The 21,478-nt window shown below is 47.7% G+C and overlaps 1 protein-coding gene across 2 annotated transcripts in view; it reads right to left on the bottom strand.

Annotated features, from left to right (window-relative positions):
* Positions 1-320: 320 nt before the first annotated feature.
* The window catches only part of LOC119450450 (zinc transporter 2), a 31,878-nt gene continuing 10,720 nt past the window's right edge, over positions 321-21,478 (bottom strand). The window contains exons 2-8 of one of the 2 annotated variants that reach the window (XM_037713891.2): positions 20,964-21,129; positions 13,236-13,353; positions 12,398-12,544; positions 9,563-9,716; positions 5,698-5,962; positions 3,662-3,902; positions 321-2,414 (exon numbers count right to left, since the gene is read on the bottom strand). In XM_037713891.2, the coding sequence (XP_037569819.1) occupies positions 2,269-2,414; positions 3,662-3,902; positions 5,698-5,962; positions 9,563-9,716; positions 12,398-12,544; positions 13,236-13,353; positions 20,964-21,129 (1,237 nt within the window). In that variant the 3' untranslated portion in view covers positions 321-2,268. Of the gene's footprint in view, positions 2,415-3,661; positions 3,903-5,697; positions 5,963-9,562; positions 9,717-12,397; positions 12,545-13,235; positions 13,354-19,480; positions 19,803-20,963; positions 21,130-21,478 lie in introns of those variants that run through there. The other variant, XM_037713892.2, reaches the window with a different exon arrangement.

Genomic DNA, 21,478 nt, shown 5'->3' with positions numbered 1-21,478 from the left:
GACGAAGCAGCCGTTAAACCCTCGCCTAGTCACGTGGTCAGGCAGCGGCGAGGCTCCGAGTGAGCGCAGCTGCGACGCCTTTCCGCAGCGGATCACGTGGTGTGACGTCACACCTGCCATGCACACTTGCGCTTCCGCGGCTCAAGGTCATTGCGACGCGATGAATGACCTCGCGAAACATGGTGTAGTAGAGCTTTCGCTCTGAAACAAATGTCAACCAGCTTGCTCAACTTTCCAACTTATATGGAAGGACCATTTCAGTGCTGCAGTTATGTTTGAACAGGACTGAATGATGCCAGTTCATAACAATGATGCAGACAATGATAAAAAAGAACCTTTATATCAAGTTATGTACAAAGATACATAATGTAAACACGGCGAATATGTACAGGAGGATGCATGCCCTTGCAACACAGGGACGCAATGCATTCTTACATTGATGCAACATAGTTTGCAGTGCAGTAACAAGTGAACAATAAACTTTGGGGCATAATCACAGTTCACAGCCTAAGCGATCACAACCGTTCGTCGTACGCGAACCGGCGCTGTTAAACCGATAGGAACGCGCAACACATTCGTGGGCACATTGAAGCGTTCGTTTTTGTTGCTTTCCTGTGGCTTTTACGGCGAGAAATAGAATTTTAGGTTGAAGCAACATCGCTCTAAGTAGTCACGGCAAATATGAAGCTAAGAAATAATAAAACTCACAGCTACATTTCAAAGCCAGCACGAAAACACTAAATGAGTTGTGATAAGGATCGTCTCGATTCTTCACGAGAGCTACAAGGCTGCAGTCGGACGGAGTACAATGCAAGCTAGGCCGCGGGAGGTGTGGATTGGAATTTTAAGCACGGGAAATGACAAGCAAGCTATATTACCTTGACCGTAGCAACTATGCTGGAAAGACTTAACGCACTGCGTCAGTCTTAAATCAGATCCTCAGTGTACCACGACTGGAACAGTGACTTTCTGACACTGGTGACGGCGTTATGGCTTAAGCTAGGCATGTATTGTCAATCAGCGAAATAATCAAAACTTGTTGTATTTCCAAAATAGAAAGCGAATTACAGCAGTGTTCAAGTTTTACTAGGTTAAGCATCGCGTGCGGGTGACAAAAAAATAATGATTGCTGATCTGGTTATGTTACCCGAACTGCCGTCTCATCTTCAGCAGTATGGCACAGCAGCCCATAGCTTATGACTGAGAAATACAGGGAAAACTTCTACTTGTAGAATATATCACAAACAGCGCATAGCTATACAAGAAACAAAAGAGAAGCCAGACGAAATTTCCGGATTTTTTTTCACTACGCTTTTTATTCTGTTCCCTAAACATAGGAGCAGACTTGCCATTAGTAGGTAGATTATGTTTCGTCAAGCTAAGCGAAGTGTCTGCAGCAAATCGCGTTGGTCTATAACTCTTCTAGATACACCGTGATTTTATTTTTGTAACGAGTAAGTTCAAGCCGCAGCATCTATCACATTGAGACGCAGCTTAGTTTTATCATACGCTAACGTGATCAAGATGACCTGCGCACACAGTGACCAGGCTACACAAATTCCTCGCACGACGTGAATAACTTTTGATAGCGTTGAAGTACTAGTAACTGGTGCAAAGCAGTGTTCGAAACGAATTAGTAAAGCACAGTCATCTCCGACCCCCCCCCCCCTCCCCCAATCCCGCCCACGTCTCCCCCCTTAGCATTCTGACGTCACTGGCCTGAAGAGCCCAGGAAAACACATTTCAACTAAGCTAAATTTAGAGGGAGCACATGAGACAAATCTATATGCTGTGTCCTGTGAAACTAGCTTCGCAGAACAACGCTAGATACACAAGATGCGCACGAAACACTACGTCCAGCATTGCGTCCCGTTTCCTTTTCGTTCCGGTTCCGCGCTTTCACCCTTAGTTATATACTCTGTCCCAATCCTGAAACCAACCGGTCCAACTTATTCGCTAGCTATGCCACCCGCGGCAGTATCGAGACCAGGTTTCGCGAAACTCGAACAGAACATCAGCGATGAATCATCCAACAACGTTGCGACAAAGAAGAAAGAAAAAAAAGGTAGATAAAACTCCTAAACACTGCGCAATCCACACTGAACGTTCCTCTGGTCCACACTTTTTTTTTTCCATCCGAGCTCGAAGATGGCACTTAAAAGCGGCGCACTACGTCCCGTCCAGCGTCGCCGGCGCGTCTCTTTGATCGCTGCCCGCAAAAGATGCATTGGCCAAGAACAGCCCAGATTTCGGGCGAGAGTATACGCTTCAGTTTCTGAGGTCGTTGCACTTGGCGCAATCGTCCATGACCTCGTGGTACTCCTCGATCTGCAGTGTCAGCTCGAAGATGTCGTAATTGGAGCGGATCATGCGAGAGCACGACTTGAGTACCTGCATGGCGTCTTCGTTCGGCCCTGCACAGGTGGGAACGAAAAGAGGTGCAACAGAGCCAACGCAGCGTGCTTTCTGAGGAAACAACTACACTAATCTGAAGAATAATGCAGAATTGACAGGCTTGTTTTACTTATTTATGAAATGGTGGATGTGTTGCAGGTAAAGCGGGGAGGAACAGCAAAATGAAAGTAAATACAAATACAGACGCAGTCAGCCAGGACGAATATACCACAATGAAATCTTATTTCGTGACAGACTGCAGTGGATGCCGAAAAGAGCTAATTCATGGGTGACGTCGGTGCATATGTGCGCAATGCGGTGTCTCTGCCTTATGACAACTGGGTTTTACGTTAGAATGTAGTGATAAGTTTATAGTTTTGTAACATTTAATAACAAAACAAGCTCTGATAACTACATATAATTGAACACAATTGTTCAACTATATGTGGCTTACAGAGCTTTTATTTTAATCATGACTGATTGATCGATGACATTTAACATCCAAAAGCAGCATAACCGTGAGAGACGCCGAAGAGGAGGGCTCTAAATTAGCTTCCATCAGCTGTGGTTTTCTTAAAGTACACAGAAAACTTTGGCACGTGGGTGTTGTGAATTCCGCCTCCATCGGAATGCAGCCTCCATGGCCGGCAGTCGATCCGGCGATCACGTATCCACACTAGACGAATGTCGTATAGACGCTGAGCCCCCGCGACAGGTTATATATCTTGATTAAAAGGCGTATCCCTTGTTTAACCCCCCGTCTTTTATGTATAACCTGCAGGCGGAAGGAGTACTAAACTACTAAACACGACACGCATCATTTTTAGGGAAGTGCTTTTGCTGCCCTCCGCTCGACTACTCGTATGCACAGTTGCAGGCAACGTTAATAAGGTATGCATCCGTTATATCTACAGTACATAGCGAGCGCTATCGGCATCGTGACTTCGCGACGCGCGAATCGAGGATAGGATGGTGATTGCAGCGATGTCCTTACGACATCGCGGCCATCATTCAGTTCATCTATATTCACGGAAGTGTCAGCGGTTCTCTCACCTTAACTAATAATGCTTTAACTATTGTTGTAATACCATCGCTTATGTAATACCCCTGTGCGGGGACGTTAAATAAGTAAATAAATAAATAAACAATCACGCAAACAAGCAAAGAAAGAAAGAAAGAAAGAAAGAAAGAAAGAAAGAAAGAAAGAAAGAAAGAAAGAAAGAAAGAAAGAAAGAAAGAAAGAAAGAAAGAAAGAAAGGATACTCACGGATGACGATGTGAGCGGAGAGCGCGATTTTGTCCATGGACAGGGCCCATATGCGCAGGTTGTGCACCATGTGCACGCCGGGCTGCTGCGCGAGCAGCGTGAGCACCTGGCGGAAGTCGATGCCGCTCGGCTTGCCCTCCATGAGCACGGTCAAGGCCTCGCGTAGGATCGCCATCGTCGACAACAACACCAGCACCGAGAACAGGAACGTGCACAGCGGGTCCGCGATGCGGTAGTCGGGCTGCGCAAACACGTTTACCATAGTTGGTATAATGTGATAGCCAAGGTAAAATGGTAAACACAACTGCACCAAAACCATTCCGAATTGGAAATTTGCTTGGCAGCTTAGTGGTTATCTTTGCTGGTATACGACCAGATGCACGACGAATCGAGTCATTTCGACGTACCACGCGGTCCACTGTTAAAGGGAACACACATGCCGAGTTCTGCCTCTGGCAAATGGCCGATGGCCATGGCTTTGCAGCAGGTGACTTATGGTTGGAGGAACTGGCACCTTTCTCCGCCTCTGTGCAGTGCACTGACATAAACTTCAGCCAGTGCTTGCAGATATATGTAGAGCACAAACGAAATGAGGGCCGCATAAGAGTGTTCCCTTTAACAGTGGATGGCACTGTACGTGTGCTTTTCCGAGGCACAGCAACGATGCATAGACCGAGTACAGGAGATAGAGGACCACACACTACGCCTAGCGCGTGTTTTGTTTGCGTCTCTGTTCTGGATGCTTTGGTTTTCCAGTGTTCACCGCTACGAGCTCATTCGCCGTATTATAACTTTCACGTTGATTCATACTGCAAATAACACAGGTACCGAACTGAGACCCAAATGCTCAACGAAATGAAATAGTGCGACTTCTCTATGCAAACAAACATGGATTAAAAAACAGCATTTCATGTTTGTTGTCAGAACATGAAAACGACAGGTAGACTAATAGCAAAGCGCACCGGGACCGGTATTTTGTAGCGATGCCTTTCCGGTGCTAACGCCTTTTCGCGCTTATCGCGCTTTGTCAGTGGTCAGAGCTACGGTCCGCTCGCGTTATCAATGGGATCAGTCGGCCGTGAGCGGTGGATGATAAGACTAGTATAGAATAAGTCATAAGGCATCGCTACAAAATACCCGCCCAGAAACGGATAGCTTGGCGGCCGATAAAAACCTCGCGTATAGGGATGGTCTCAAGGTCTCAGTAAATTTTAGTGTTGAGAGCATTTCTTTGGTTCCATGCCTCATCATGCGTCAATTTCCGAGTTGTATATCACATGCATTTATTAATCTGTCATTCTCCAAGCCGACACGTTTATCATACCATCCCTGACTATGTACAGTGTCTAGCGTCATCAATCGTGCAGCATGCAGGAATTAAAGATAAGAAAGGTTGCTACCTGCGGAGTACTTATTCTTGGCAAATATTTTGAGCATCTTGCAATAGATGGTGGAGCGAAAAGATAAAAATGCCCTGCTCTGATTTGATAACTGCAGTTCATCATCAGGGATAAGTGCTGGAAAACATCGTTCATCCAACAATATTGCGATGAGTTATAGAACATCAAGGCAAAACTCGGCGCGAGATAAGCTCAGAAACAGGTAAGATAGAATATAATGCACAACGCGCGCAACATTCTTTCGCTTTATTTCACCTCGCTTCGATCACGCGTTTTCAGTGAAAGAAGCGCCTCTGTCCTCGGCATTACACTGCCATTCATAGAACACTCAGGGTGGGCATATTCGGTCTGTTCGTTTGGTATACTAATAGACGTAACATTTGATGATCTCGAATTTCCCTGCAACCTATACATACGCTGACAAAATACCATCTTGACCCAAATCAACCGAACAACCACACGTTCTGTTCCGTGAAACCGAAACACATCTTTCTGACGTTATAACGGAACATGCATAGGTGCATAAGTCAACACTGTGTGTGCGTGCACTTTCCCGCATGCACCGGCGTGCCTTTCCACTTGCTCAAGCATGCCTATAACTGGCCCACACGTAACTGGCCCACGTGGTGCACTCACCCTGAAGAAGATGATGAGCGCGGCCACGAAGACGCCCAGGCTCTGCAGGAAGTCGCCGATGACGTGGATGAGCGCCGCGCGCACGTTGATGTTGCCCGAGCCGCGCGCCGTGTTGCCGACCGAGCTGGGCCCCGAGCCGCCGTTCTCGATGACGGCGACGCCGTTGGCACGGTCCTTCAGGTGAACGTCGTCGTCGTCGCCCGAGTGGTGCGAGCCGTGCGAGTGGCCGTGCGGCACGCCGCCAACTTGAAGCGCCACGCCCATGCTGCGTGGAGAAGGCGCCGAAAGATTAGCCCATATATACAAGGGGAGGCTGTAACCACACGGAGCGTATTTACAGCGTACTTTCGGCGTTCCTATAGCGTGTAGGCGCGTCCAGTTCAGGCCGTGCGACGTCCGCGGTGTTATGGCCAAAATGCATAGCTGTACAGTGTGCACGCATTAAACGGTAACCAAACGGGTTAACGCATTTCGGCCTGGATACACAACGCGGTTGCTTAAAGTACAGATAATCCACGCACCGACACAAGGTGATGCCACCGCGCCGAAAGTGTGTCGCGAATACGTTCCATCGTGGTTTGCCGCTTAATGAGGTCACTGGCGCGCTTTAAAACGTATAGGTAAGGCATCGTGCGATCACAAAGCGTCTGGGTCATGTAGTTAACGATGTATTACGGTGACGGGGGAAGCGAAAAAAATTGGCCCCCATCCCACCCTGCGAACGTGAATGTCCAGCGAAGCTGTATTAAACACCATACATGGTCGAGCATTGTATTCACGCTGTTCTTCTGGTGTCCTTATTTCTGTGGTCTACCCATGGTAGCAGTGGCGCACCGACAGGGGGGGGGGGGGGGGGGGTGCGGGTGTTGTAACTCCCCCCCCCTGCAAACCAAGTTACCTCTAACCTCCCCCCCCCCCCCCCTCGCCTCCGGCCCCACCCGTCCAACGTGTACCTTCAGTGCTCTGTTCACATTGTTATTACATTTCAGGAGGTGGCGTGAAGGTCGAATTTTCCTAATTAACAAAAACACTCAATCACTGACTTGTTCATTCATTCACTCCAAAATCATTTTGAGTAAAACGCTGAAGAAATAAACATCGTCATCATCCTGGGTGTCATTATTATTATAATATTAGGCATTTTATTTGCTTTTGGATTCCTCCAGCTAAAGAAAAGAAATTGCATACACTGCAAAGTGCTTGCTCCCCCCCCCCCCCCCCCTACAACAAAATTGAACCCCCCCCCCCCTCCTCCTGGCAGAGAACCTGGGTGCGCTACTGCATGGTAGTCTTAGAATGAACTGAGTGAGTTGCTAGACGGGTCTTCCTTTTATATATGAATGCGTGGTGACGCGTCCCTAAGTGTATATATATATATATATATATATATATATATATATATATATATATATATGCCCGATTGCAAAGAAAGATATGCCATCTGCCTCCAATTGTTAACCTGGCGTATTGTGTTTACGCCACGAAATTTTCTGACCAATGAGAGGTATACAGCTTCGCTGTAAAAATTATGCGTGGCTCTGCTACCGCAAAACACCAGAGAACAGCGGAGCTGGAGAAAGCCTAGTAACGTAGTGGCAAACCACGTGTTTTCATATCGCTCAGGATTTCTTCGCTCTGCATAGTATCGCGATGAATTCAACCGGCCACGTTCACAAAACCTCCGCATCTTCATTTCTTCGCCTAAGCGAACTCTCGGCTTCCATCAATCTAAACTCAGGATGTTCTCTTATGCGACGATTGGTTACAACTTCCCTATATATATATATATATATATATATATATATATATATATATATATATATATATATATAGTCGCTTCCGAAAGACTGAAGCGAGAGCTAGGGAAGTTGTAACCAAAAGATAACTTGTATGCGTGTGTGATTTTCTTTTCTTTCCTTCCTTTTTTTATTCTTTATTTTTACTTACTTTTCTCTCCCTCGCCTTTCGCATCCCTTTACCCCTCCCCCGGTACAGGGTAGCCAACCGGAGATAACTTCTGGTTAACCTCCCTGTCTTTCCTTTACCTTTTCTCTCTCTCTCTCTAGTTATCTCGCTAGAAAAGAGGTCAGCATACTTTTGATTACATGTACTGCAGGTCACATCGGTTACATTGCAGGGTTGAAACACGTTGCAGAAACCTTCTGCAGAAGGCTCCACTGCTATATATCCTGCCTAATGGTTTCAAGCAGGCGCTCAAGACGCCCAGTAAAGCTACAATTGGAAGGGACTGCAGACTAGAATTTCACTCTCGCACCCGCGTTTAGAGCAAACGCACTTAATCTCGACTCCATGCAGTCATCATCTGACCTCGCGACCGGCGCAGGGACTGCAGGTTTGATGATGGCGCAGCCTACGACAAGGAAGTGAACGCTGGCGGCAAAAACGCGAGAGGAACAGGTTGAGCGCTACCTCGGCCGTTCTTTCCACCATTTGCCGCAGTACCCGAAAAAATATGGCTGCCACCTAAAAGTGCCGCGACCTCGTGCTCTGCAGCGCTGCGTCATAACGTCTGAACCAACACGGCGGATATACACACGAGATGCCGCCGCGGTCGCCTCCGATTATGGCGCAACGCGAGCGGCTGCAGAGAATATACGCTCCGGCGGGCGAAAACAAACTGCTGAGCGAAGCAAGGAGCAGAGAACAAATACCGTGCATTCTTACAGCCTCACGTGCGACGAACCGTGACTCGCAGGCGACGCAGGCTGCGCCGTCGTCCACACTCTCGAGACTGTTTGCATTTCATTTGTCCTCTGAGTCTGTCAGGCTGCATGCCTGTGCATTTTTCTGTGTTTTCGCGTTGTTAAGAGGAGCACGGCCTTGGAGTTGCTGAAATGATCAGTGGTAGCCGGCACACTCGGCTACTTCCGGGCAGCCGACTTCGCCAAGCGATCTTGTTCGTTCTTTTTTTGGTTTTAGAGAAAGCCACGAGTCCTCACTCACATTCAATCAATCGTCTTTTGAAGTAACCGACCTTGTGACTATGCTTCGAATGTGATTATATACAGGAAATTGTTGCACAGCTATGCATCACTGAAGCGAAAATAGAGATATTACATTAAAAAATAATTTTCAACAAAACTGTATCTTTTTTAAATCGTCTTCGTAATACGCAAATTCTATTCTGTGGGCTTTTCTCCGACACTTGTCAGTTTTCATCCTGCAAGTAGGTCAAATTCTTAGAGTAAGGCGTGCCTTACATGGCGCCGTTACTCTTATTTTTTTTTTCGCTGAGTGACAAGTGGTATACTTACAACCTCATCAACACCGTTTACAGAGTACTTCCAACTCGTCAGTACATGTGTATTACTACGTACACCTTCGGCATATGGCCAAGACATGCACAAAGGAATCGGGTCACCCGACGCACATCTAACAATTTTTTGTTCAAGACAAGGCCATATACACGGCGAAACGGGCTCGGAAATACAATTAAATTTGATACTACGGAACGAAAAAAGAAAGAAGAAAATTGACTGACTGCGCGGGAAGCCCTAACGTGCTTTAATGTCCACTGAGCGCATTTAGGCGCTGACTAAAGAAACAATGTGCGTGTCAAGGCAACGTTCCTTTTGCACCCTTGGCATCCATTTCACGTGTAGATATATTCATAACGTGCTTATGCATAACGTGCCGATAGTAATCTGCACTTTATGTATCCTGCCTTTATGATGGTTTGGATTGTCGGCGAGAGGCCGTTGTCTTATTTCGTACCTTGACAGACTATTTAGGCATATGCTGCTCACAGAAATAGTTGGAATTGCGGTTCGCGGTCATAACGGGGCATTATAGCTGAGCTTCGTTACGCGCTTTCGACACGAGAACATGCTTCCTCGCGACTCACATGATGTTGACGAGTATTCCGATGCCGGCAGTGATGAGCATGATGGTGGCGTTGATCTCGTACTCCTCCAGGATTATCCGCTGCACGGCCATGTAGACGAGGATGCCGGTCACCACCCAGATAAGGAGCACTGACGTCACCGCACCGATCACCTCTGCGCGCAGCGAAGGCGGCAAGAAATGAAGGTTGTCACGGTCGCCCTCGTGCTCTAGCTCACCTCAGACCTCTGAGCGCTACAAGCAGCTATTGCAAAGGAGAAACTGAAAAAGCTCTCACTAGCCGCTAATACCTCATCAAAAACGTGGACCATGTATGTATGGATTAAAGAAAAAATTAAAGAACGCAAGGACAGTGCCTTGTCCATGGTTTATTTTTTGTCACAATAATTGGAGGACGCTTAAGCTTCGCCTTTAAGAGTGGAACGCGATAGCGTTACCGGGCTGCGTTCTTCCTAATTGATATTCTTCCTCTTAATATCAATTAGAATATCGGCTATCCCCGTTCGCTCTCTGATCCACACCGCTCTCTTCCTGTCCCTTAACGTTAGGCCTAACATCTTTCGTTCCATCGCTCTTTGTGCGGTCCTTAACTTGTTCTCGAGCTTCTTTGTTAACTTCCAAGTTTCTGCCCCATATGTTAGCGCCGGTAGAATGCAATGATTGTACACTTTTCTTTTCAACGACAGTGGTAAGCTCCCAGTCACGGTTTGGTAATGCCAGCCGTATATGCACTCCAGCCCAACTTTATTCTTCTATAAATTTCTGTCTAGTGATCAGGGTCTCTTGTGAGTAATTGACCTAGATAAACGTGCTCCTTTACAGACTCTAGAGGCTGACTGGCTATCCTGAATTCTTGTTCCCTTGCCAGGCTATTGAACATTATTTTTGTCTTCTGCATATTAATCCTCAACCCCACTCTTACACTTTCTCGGTTAAGGTCCTCAATCATTTGTTGTAATTCGTCCCCATTGTTGCTGAATAGGACACTGTCAAGGAGATTGTATCTCCTTGACTGACCCCTTTCTTGATAGGTAACTTTCTACTTTTATTGTGGAGAACCAAGGTAGCTGTGGAATCTTTGCTGAAATTTGCCAAGATATTCACGTATGCCTCCTGTACTCCTTGATTACGCAATGCCTCTATGACTGCTAGTATCTCTACTGAATAAAATGTCAGAAGCCGTATAGAGAGGTTGACTGTACTCCGCAGATTTCTCGATTACCTGATTGATGACATGGATATGATCCATTGTAGAATATCCCTTCCTGAAGCCAGCCTGTTCTCTTGGTTGGCTGAAGTCAAGTGTTGCCCTGATTCTATTTGAAGTTACCTTAGGAAATATTTTATACAATACTGAAAGCAAGCTAATGGGTCTATAATTCTTCAATTCTTTAATGTCTCCCTTCTTATAGATTGCGTATATATTGGCACAACTGTTGCCCCACCTAATGCCACGCAGTCACTGGTCGTCAGTTACCAAGTCGGATCCTGAGATCACTGTTGGCATGAAGCTGTGAACGTGTGTGAATGAATCACTCCAACAGAAATAAATGAGCACGGCTCATACCGGCGTACAGTACTTTGCACTTGCTGAAGGTGAACGTTAACAGACCTTGAGGTCCACTGTACATCTCTGCAGATGATGAATATGGTAAATTTTGGCATCCTTTATCATTGTCTGTAGCCATATTTTCATGGAAGCACGGTCTATGATGCGACGGGTAGCACTGAGAACGAAAAAGAAGACGACTTCTGTATAGGTTGTGCAAAGGCTTTGAATTTATGTATGCGCCGTTAGTTATATAGAGGCTTAATATTGCACTATAGCGTGCTGCGTTAGAACTGTTGAGGAGATCCAAAGTCTTTGTTTGATAATTTATTGCGCTTTAAAGTTCCACAAGTCAAATTATGAGAGACGCCACGTTGCATTGGTCATGATTGCTGCCAAGTGTATGATCATTGCTCGATAGTAGAAGCAATGAGGACACGGCCAACTGCCTTTTTGATTTATAGTTCCACCATGCATGCTTGGCGGAACCCCGAATATTTATTGTTAGGCTCTCCAGTAATAATGTTTTAGGGTGCTGTAAGTTGCTCAGGCGCGTCACGCAAGCGCGCAAACTGCCAAGACGTTGTCTTTTGCATGTCTTTCGTGCATTTCGTGCTGTGCGTTACACGATTCTTGATCCAAAACGATGCCACTGAGAGCTTTGGTGTTGAGCTGCTAGGCACTAGGTCGCGGGATCGAATTCCAGCCACGGCCGCCGCATTTCGATGGGGGCGAAATGCCATAGCGCCCGCGAACTGCGCATTCATTGGGTGCACGTTAAAGAACCCCAGGTGGTCGAAATTATTCCGGAGTCCCCCACTACGGCGTGTCTCATAATCAATGATCGTTTGAACACAATCAATGAACACAATTGTCTTCGAGCCTAAAGTAGCATATTGCTACATCAAGTACTGTAGTATATATAGCGTGAACCTATTTTTATTTTCATAAAGTTTTCATTAATTTCGCGGATCTCCGCAGTGCAGACCTGTTATAGTGCGTTTGCGCTTCCATCTGTCGATTGATCTGATCGCCGGCTGTTATCTTCCAGCCTGCTAGTTAGTTCAGATGGTAGCGGGGGTACGATCACCTGTCCGAGAAACCCGTCCGCCCATGGGATTCATTTGTATAGCTTCCGGCAACTGAATGGTGCTTTACTTTCTTTTTTTTCTTTCGTGAACACTAAATGTTAAAACAGCATGCGGAATGCCACCAGCCTCGTTGAAGGTCACACTATCGCAAACACAAAGATTTACAAACAAACAAAATTTTCGCGAAAATACGCACCCGCTCGGTACCAGCCGAAGCTCATGCGCTTGGTGGGCGGCCGGTGCGCCAGCCAGATGGAGAACAGGCTGATCATGAAGCTGGCGAAGTCTGTGAGCAGATGAGCCGCGTCAGTAGCCACGGCCAAGCTGTTGGCAAGAAGGCCGCCTGCGGCAAGCACACGAGAGATGGCGAAACGGGGACGGTGATTCTCGAGCAGAAGTTGCCGCTTAAGATGTTTGAACAGTTAGCCGGAGCGAGGAGTACGAGTGTTTGCCTACAGGCAAGTATTCGCAAGCAATACAGTTTCCCCTGCATGCTGAAGCAGTGAAATTACGAAAAGTTATTCTCAACTTCATGTAAATTTCGCAGAGGAGCGTGCTTTACTGTGCGTTCAACGCACACGACGTCACTTCTCGTTAAGTTATTATGAATAAACAACGCGGGACATGACTTAAGCGCTGATATCCACAGTTTCTCATGCGTTGTAAAAACGTAATTTATAAAATTATGATCAGCTGCAAAATGTTCTGGATATCTGCAGGTTTATGCGTTGGTGTATTACTGTAATTTGCCACTGTTCATTTTGCATGCACAACTTAGCAGGCTATTTCAGTGGACACTATTTGCAAACGGCGAACGGTTTTACAACTGAGTTTAATTTCCGATGCAGCCTTGCTATAGTGTAAGGCCAACCCCATCAGAGATATAGTTCCACACTTGTGGGCCTTTGACTGAGCGGTGCCGAATCGTGGCGGTGCCATATCGTTACTGTAAAACCTCGTTTACTGACTCACTCTCTCGTCTCACTTCCCTCACAGTCCAGCATTCCCTCCTTCAACCGACCGCGTCTGCTCACCGACGATTTCGAGGATCATGAAGACTAGGCAGAGGATGCTGGCGAAGATGAGCTTCTTTCGCGCCAGGTGGTCGACCTCGACGCCATCTGGGCTGTGACAGTGTTCCTCCTGGTTCGCCTGCGAAGCAAACGGAAATCTAAATGCCTGACAAGGAAACTATCGCGGACAGAGTGCGAATTGGCACATCGCAGGCGTGAGGCACTGTCACAGCAGACGCCACACCTGCCCAGTAAAGCTTCAATATTATACTTGAAGAAAGAACAGCGCAGAAGAGACGAGTACGAAAGGAAGACAGGTACAACGGTCGGGCGCTGACTCCCAACTAAGTTTTCGTGCATATAAACCTTGTTTCTTCAAGTAAAATTTAGTTGGAAGTGAGCGTCCGTCCGTTGTATCTGTCTTTTCGGCCTCGTCTCTTTTGCGCTGTTTTTCCTTCAATATGTTACACCAACTCACCCACATCAAACTCCTGCTGCTTCAGCTTTAATATTATAATATGCTATACGATGGGCGTATCAAGACAACGTCTGACCAAATGAAGCAAAAATAGCACGATGAAGCACTCCGGAGCAATATCGGTCATTTTGGTTCTATTGCGATAACAATTATATGGACAACCTAAGCGCATTTCCGCCGCCGTAGTCGCCGTCGCCGTGATGTTCCGCATAGAGTCCAAGTGATGTGGCCGCGCGCCCTATGCTGTAGGTGCGAGTAAAAGCGTGCGAGGGTGAGCCGATTATGGTGGCTTGATCTCGCGAGCCCAGGGGAGGTAGACGGGAAGGAAGCACGCCGTCTTCCACCGCGCGCAAGACGCCGAAAGGGGGGGGGGGGGGGCAGCTTGCGTTCTACTCCGGCGGCGGCTACGTATGACGTGGCTGAGCGCGGCCGCGCGGACCCTATCTTGAAAGCGATATGCGATGAGTACAGAGTCTATAGGTGCGCGGAGGGCTTATAGCTTCGCTGGCCCCGTGTTCTCGCCGCTTAGTTCACGTTGAGGCGATAAGCAGCACGAAGGTCAATTCGCTCGCTGCTGCTGCCACTCTTCCTCACGCCAGCGTTTTGACAGCGAGTGTCCGCGCTCACGTATTTATGTGTTTCAGATGTGTTTCTGTCTGCCTGTGCGCGCGTCACACCATGCTTGTTAATTTAGTTAGTAAGCGAATGTTTACGAGTTGGTACGGCCCACAAAATTGCTATCCCTACTTCGTACAGCTGTCTACTAATTTGCTATCGCAAGTGATACTTCGCCTTTAATAAGGCGGAACTGTGACATTTCTGCTTAAAGGTGCGCCGAAAACTCGGCCGCCATGACGATGCAACTGCCGCATTCGGGAGTACAACCTGCGGTCGAGTCCTCTGTAGCCGAACTGTTGAGCCACTTTAGCGAACAGAATGCCGGGCCTAATTATGCGGGCAGACTTCCTTAAAATCATAGACGTGCGGGCTCTCAGAAATGGTCTCTCCTTTAGGTCGGTGGATGCACATTGAAAAGAAAGGTTTCCAATGAAAACACTTACATGGGACAGCAAGCAAGAACAGATACGACACACCGCTGGTGTTAGTCTAATATTCGTTTCGACGCACAATGTAGCCAAAAACGGCCAATGCTGTGGCATTTTTGCTTGTAACGCTGATAGTCTGTTTCTTAACCTGACTGGCTGGTTTGAACAGGTGTACCTTTTTTTTCTGTCAGTATAGAATTGATAGTGCACCGATGCATGATCGCCCGGTCCCGTCAATGTCCACAGGTTCTCTAATTTCACGCGTCAGCTTGTCTATGCTCTAAAACGTTGATGTCTTGAAATCGCGCAGTGCAACGGAAATGGCGTTGATGAAAAGCGAGATGCCCGGCAGGAGGGCCATGTAAAGAAGCTGCGAGTTCGCTGGTCCTATTGTTTAGACACCTGCCTGTTTATCCTGTGTATCGCCGGCAACATGATGAAGGTGCTACATCGTAAATTACCCCTTCCTTGTAGGTATTTCTTGTAATTTTCTCTACATTGGTCGCTTTTATTGGCATTACTGAGCCGTGCACGCTTTGAATAATCTTTGTTTGGTGCCGATGCGGTTGCTGCTGGCGTAGCGTGCTTGAACATAAAAAAAAAAAGTATCACTGCCTCGCATGTAGCGTTTAATCCGTATTCGAGCTCTAGCTAGTGTGAACGCAAACAGCCTGCGACTAATTCAGGAGGCGCTATAATTAGAGCGACAGAAAAGCGCAGCGAGTTCGTAAAGTTTGAAAGAGGCAGGCGTAGAAAGTGAAAACACGCGGAACCATATGGAAACTGTCATGAGGCGAGCTGTTAACTGTCGACAGTACACGTGTTTCCGTAGCTGATGAGTTGGCAGCCTTGTCTTCCGCCAGAGCATGCAGGCAGTCTTCCTTTTGTGGTTTCGTTCCTCCGAAGCCTTTCTGTGCGCGTGGTTCGCACTTGTGTCTGTTCACGGACGGAACCGAGATGTCGCAGAAAACGAGGCGTAAACACAGCACCTGTTTTGTCCCATATTGTACAACTGGATAGCGCTCAAACAACGAGCAAGTCTCATTATTCAGCGCCTGTTGACTGGCCAGAACGTTTTGGCGAGTGGGAGAAGAATATAAGAGGGCTGATCGAAGGCTAACTCTGGCGGCTGTCGTTGTGAGAAACACTTTAATAATTGCTACATTGAGCGCTCCTTCAAGATTAGTCGACGGCGTGTCGCCCATGAAAATGTGCCCTGTTTAATTACCGTCATTTATGGTAATTAATTTAATTTATGGTAATTAGATACAACTTGGTGCGAATTTAGCATTTGTGGACATGTCTCGCATATAATAGTTTACTGTGGAAAAAATTTACGCTTCGGAAACCACGTATTTATTTATTGGTATTTTTCGCAGAAACACCCCGTATCGTGTAGCGTTATAATGATAACTGTGCCTACGATCGTTTGTAAGTGCAACGAAATCATATTCTTTCGATTACGCTTTGCACCTCAACCAACGCTCCGCAGAACGAAACGGGCTGGGACAGCCCATTGGCGTCTGTCGCACACGCGCGCGTTGGCTAGAGACGCCGCTCGGCATAGCACGGTCCGTACGGCTATCGCCGTCTGGTGGCCGCCGGCGGAAGGCATCATTCTCCGTGCCACCGGAAAGCCCGCGGTCGGCACACTAGTATGTATATTCTAGGCACTATAGTCGTAGTGCTGAGACCAACGAAGCGTTCACTGTCGGTGCGCGTTAGTGTCATAATGCAGTACTTCTCTTTTCTGCTCGTAGGCGGCGGCACCTCCCCGAGCAAGAGCGCGGGTACACTGGCCTTCAGCGTGTTAGATATATAAGGCGCGTCTGTGTAGCTCTCTGCAAATGCGTTTGTGGCGCAATGGGTTAAACGCTCGGCGATCTATCGTCGCGGACCGAGAGGTCGTGGGTTCGATTTCCAAATTTCGCATGTTTGTGGAACTTTTTCTTCTGTGTAGCGTTTAATCCGTATTCGAGCTCTAGCTATAGTTGAACGCAAACAGCCGGCGACTAATAAGATGCCGCTTATTAGAGCGACAGAAAGCTCAGCGAGTTCGTAAAGTTTGAAAGAGCAGGCGTAGAAAATATGAAAACACGCGGAACCATATGGAAACTGTCATGAGCGAGCTGTTAACTGTCGACAGTACACGTGTTTCCGTGACTGATGAGTTGGCAGCCTTGCCTTCGCCAGAGCATGCATGCAGTCTTCCTTCTTTTGTGGTTTCGTTCGCTCCCGAAGCCTTTCTGCGACCTTCCACGTTGATAGACGGTGTTTACGTTATTCTTTTGTCGCCTGTTTTCTACACGTGGCTTTTTAAAAGCGATCCAGCTATGCCCCTTCCAGTCGCGGTGCGCACATTTGCGTAAGCTATTTGTTGTTGTGCAGTTCCGTTCAGTCTTAGCAGCGGAAAAAAAAAAAAAAGAAAAGAACAGCGGACATTACGCTGTGGGTAAGCTGAAACATCTTCCCAAATTCCACTTTTAATTAAACTTTGTGCGTAAACTCCTTTACCAATATTACTATACCGACTGGCGCGAAGTTAATCATTAGCTGGCGCAGTGGCTGCGAACATATAGTTCTATTCTTTTTTATGAAAAAAAAAAGATTGCGCACTAGATCAAGATTTAATTGTGTAATTACGAAGACTAACTATAAACAACACAAAAAAATAATCCTACCACCTTGACTATCTTTCAGCGTATTCTGCAGCACCTTGGGATAAAATAACGTAACTTTGAGACATTTCCTTGACAGTCCTTCAGAATTCGTGACTAAAAAGATGCATGAAAATCCGACGCCAATCGCCTCAAGTTTCGCCTAACGCAATTTGTTTAAGTGCAAAAGGTAATACGTGCAAAACCCGATGTACCCGCTTTGCGCGTGTACTGCGTATATATGCGCACAGCAACGCGACTCCACCTTCGTTTGAAACACGATCAAGGTATACACAAGGGCCTCGTGCGTGAGTGACGGGTGTTTTATATACAGTTTCTCAACACATCCCGAGCCCCAGCGTTTAAGATTTCACGCGTGTATAGAAAGGGGCTGCTGACATGCAGATATTACTGCGCTAAAGCGCGTCGACTGTTAGCAGGTACACGCGAAAACAGGCCCTGAGCGATCCTGCGCCATTTTGCGCAGGAAATTTGAACGATCCCCCCCCGCCCCACGGTGGCGAGACACGGCATAAGCAAATGCGCAGGTTTCGCTGCACGAAGTGCGACGCGCAGACTGCGCAGACGCGCGGAATGAACAGTTTTTATAGTGTCACCTTGTACAGTACATTGTCCCTGCACGCGTGATCCTGCGAATCAACTAGCTAAATGCGATCCGCGGACCGTGCTACACGTGACTGCGCGTCATCATTACGGGGTTTCCAGAGCTCATCCCCGGACAGCGCGGACGGATGAGGTATTGGTGCATTCTTGCAGTGAAGCACTATGATATCGGTAAAAAAAAAAGAAAGAAAGAAAGAAAAGAAAACGAGGCATCGTGTTTCTTTTTCGCGGAAGGCGCGTGCATACTGTTATCTATTTACAAGCGCGTGAGTTGGCGCACGAAGGGGATAAGCCTTGCAATCTCCCCGGCTACATTTTGTAAGTTGCAGTATGTGTTGTACATTAATTAATTAGCAGGTTAATTAGTATTCTTTAAATCCTTTATTCATGCATTTCGATTTCTCGTGTAAGTAATGTCGGCCTCGTTGAGTAATCCAGCTGAATAACTAGAATTGGGCTATCTGCCGCAGGAATCTCTAAAATTGTGTATCGTTTAAAACAGAAACCCACCACTTTTTTTAATAAACTTAGTTGTTGCAAATCAACGCTTTTGTCGTCTTTTTCTGTCCGGTATTTAACTATGTCACTGAGTATTAATTTCGCAATAAATTATAGGCCTCGTTCAGCAAAATATTCTGTAGACCGAGTGACTCCGGTCTTTGCATATGTAGATAGTGCTATTGGCGACGACGAGAGACCGCGATTTGGCCAACCTCAGCTCTACGTCAGAAAGCATGCCGGAGTGGTGCAGCCAATCAGGAGCTGTCTCGTTTGAGGAGAAGTAACCTTTCGAGAAAAATGAAGGAGAACACGCAAACAGCTTCCAAGATGCCGTGATGACTAAACGCACACGCCTCGGATAAAAAGTGTTTATCGAGACTTAAAAAAATGTTCAGTGGGAAAGGCCACTTGCTACGTATTTGTAAGTCACATTAGAATCCACACATCACGGGTAATCGTTCGTTAACCCCGCAGCGCCCAACGTATAATTTTTATACGCGGAGCTTGCTGCCTTTAAAATGCTGCTTTAAGCGCAGGAAGCTTTACGTAATACCCATATATAGTTCGCCAACGAAGCAATTTGGGCGTGTTGGTATACCATGGTAAAGCATTTTGAATAGAGATCCGTCTTTCCTTGTATTCTTCTCGAGTACTTGCGCTATTCGATGTCCTTTACCAAATAGTAGCATTTCCGACACACTGAAACAAAGTTTCACTTGGGGATAGTGCAGGAATCCAATCATTGCCGAACTAATTACTATATTAATTAAGTTTTGACTTAAACAAAACTTCATGATTTTGGTACCAAAACAAGGCGAAGAAGTTGAGTTTTCTTTCGTGTGGAATGGTGTGTTGGGTTTCGGGGGCTCAAATAAATTCGGTGTTCCCGTCTTACACTGCCAACGACTTTACACAGCTTGGTAGCAGAAAAAGAAAAAGAAATAAGTAGAGGGGACTCACGGCAGTCATGGTCGTGGGGGCAGCACCCGGCTATACCGACGGACCGGCTTGCGGATCGAAGACAAATCGCAGTTGTTTCCGCGAGACAAAGGTAAAAAAAAATTGCTCGCGCAGCAGTCAGGTATGTAGTAGAGAAAAGCACAGTCTCACAAAACTACGGACTTTCTGTCTAAGTCGGCGGAAGCAGCTACACAAAACTACGGCGCGGCAGCGGCCTCCAGACCACTTCCTCACACCTTCGGTCTGGAAGCGTCTATAACGCCGGAGTCGCGCACATACGACGCCGTTCTCCGGTCCACGTCCGTCGCCCGAGTGACGCACGGCAACACGATCTCTCTTGTGTGCGGACGCTATGCGCAGCCGAGCATGTGAAGAGACCCGCTCCGGCGTAACGGGATACGCCGTCATTGTGTGTGCGCGGGCACGCGTACACTGTTACGCGACACCGCCCTCTCTCTCTGTCACCTTGCAGGTGGAGTTTCCTATTAAGCTCACTGGAGGAAACTAGAGGGCGCTGCGATTGGTCATGCTAATAATCTCTTTGAAGCTAGAAGAGCGAAATTCAGCCTAATATATATATACTAATCAATCCCTTGCTAGCTCAACAGCCATACTTGCAGCTCATATAGAAACAAGTGTCAGAGTCCCTTCTAGTAATTCTTGGTGGACAATGTATGCATATAAGGGGGCCTTCTCAGCCGTCTTACCTGGTCGGGCACATAATCGCGGTCCAGACACGCACTAAGGAGCACCGGACCGTAATGAAACGCACCTTGTATTTCACCTCTGACCTCTGTTCTCGTTCAGGTTTTCTTTGAGTTTGCATGTACGTATAAGATTGGGGAAGACATGAAATTTCACTATGACACGATGGGTGGGGGGGGGGGGGGGGGGGCACTTCCGCCGAGATCTATAGCTGTCGCAAGTTGGGTGGATCGGTACAACTGTATGCTTACCTACATAGCGGGAACAGATCATACGGAACACGAGGGAGAGACGACGAGCGCGCCTTCACGTTCCGATTTGCTCGCGCTGTATAGGTAAACGTGGTATATACATAAACATAGAGTCTGCATTGCGGCTTACGACTGGGGTGATTGACGCGCACAAAGACCCACGAGAAGTGCTTTTGGGTGCGTGCGTGCGTGCGTGCGTGCGTGCGTGCGTGCGTGCGTGCAGGTGTCTGCTTTTGTCTTGAGTGGAGCGCTATGCGTCGCCAAGATGCTCCACGGTTTCTCGCCCAAGCGTCAACATTACGAAGTTGGGAATCAAAGGAAAACCGCAGCCCGTGTACGCGCGTCATGCCAACCCTGCGCATGCATTCACGCACGCACCACACTCTTAGTACCGTTCCACGTAGGTTCAACCAATTAAGCGAGACATTGCGCTGATGTGTTCCATTCGCTTAGTGGAACATATATATGTGGATCGAGACCAAAGCTGCCACAGAGAAAGAGAGGCACATGTTGCGCGAGCATCTGACCTGCGAGCCGGAGTTGACGGGCAAGTGTATGGACGGCTGTCCCGCGCCAGGCTCATCGGGGTCGCCACGGGCCGAGCAGTAGATGATGGACGAACCGGCGTTGACGATGGACTCGTAGTGTCGCTGCGCTCCAGCGGTACCCAGGGCGGCGGTCTGCTGGTGCTTCCTGCGCGACGGCAAAGGCGCGTAACCGGCTGAGGACGAGGACACGGAGCTACGCCCGCGGCTCGAAGTGCAAGGAGACCCTGCGCCCCCGGCGACTGCGGCCGCCAAGTCGCGCCCCAGCCATCGCACGCACAACTCGACCCACGACCCGGACGACATTGCCAAACCGCCGTCGACGAGCCGTGGGACGACTTCGTGCGGCGCGGGCGGCTGCGCTGTGGCGGCGGCCGCGGTGACCGTAAAGCGCGCCGCACCGTCAACGACCCCGCGGCCCTCGTAGGGGCCCGGGCCCCCTTTTGTGTGATGACGCTGATTTTGATTATGATGATAATGACCCCGAATACAATGGC

The sequence above is a fragment of the Dermacentor silvarum genome, chromosome 4 (assembly GCF_013339745.2).
Source record: "Dermacentor silvarum isolate Dsil-2018 chromosome 4, BIME_Dsil_1.4, whole genome shotgun sequence".
Classification (NCBI taxonomy): Eukaryota; Metazoa; Arthropoda; class Arachnida; order Ixodida; family Ixodidae; genus Dermacentor; species Dermacentor silvarum.
The sequence above is the reverse complement of the archived record's forward strand: the minus strand, read 5'-3'. Positions and strand labels throughout refer to the sequence as shown.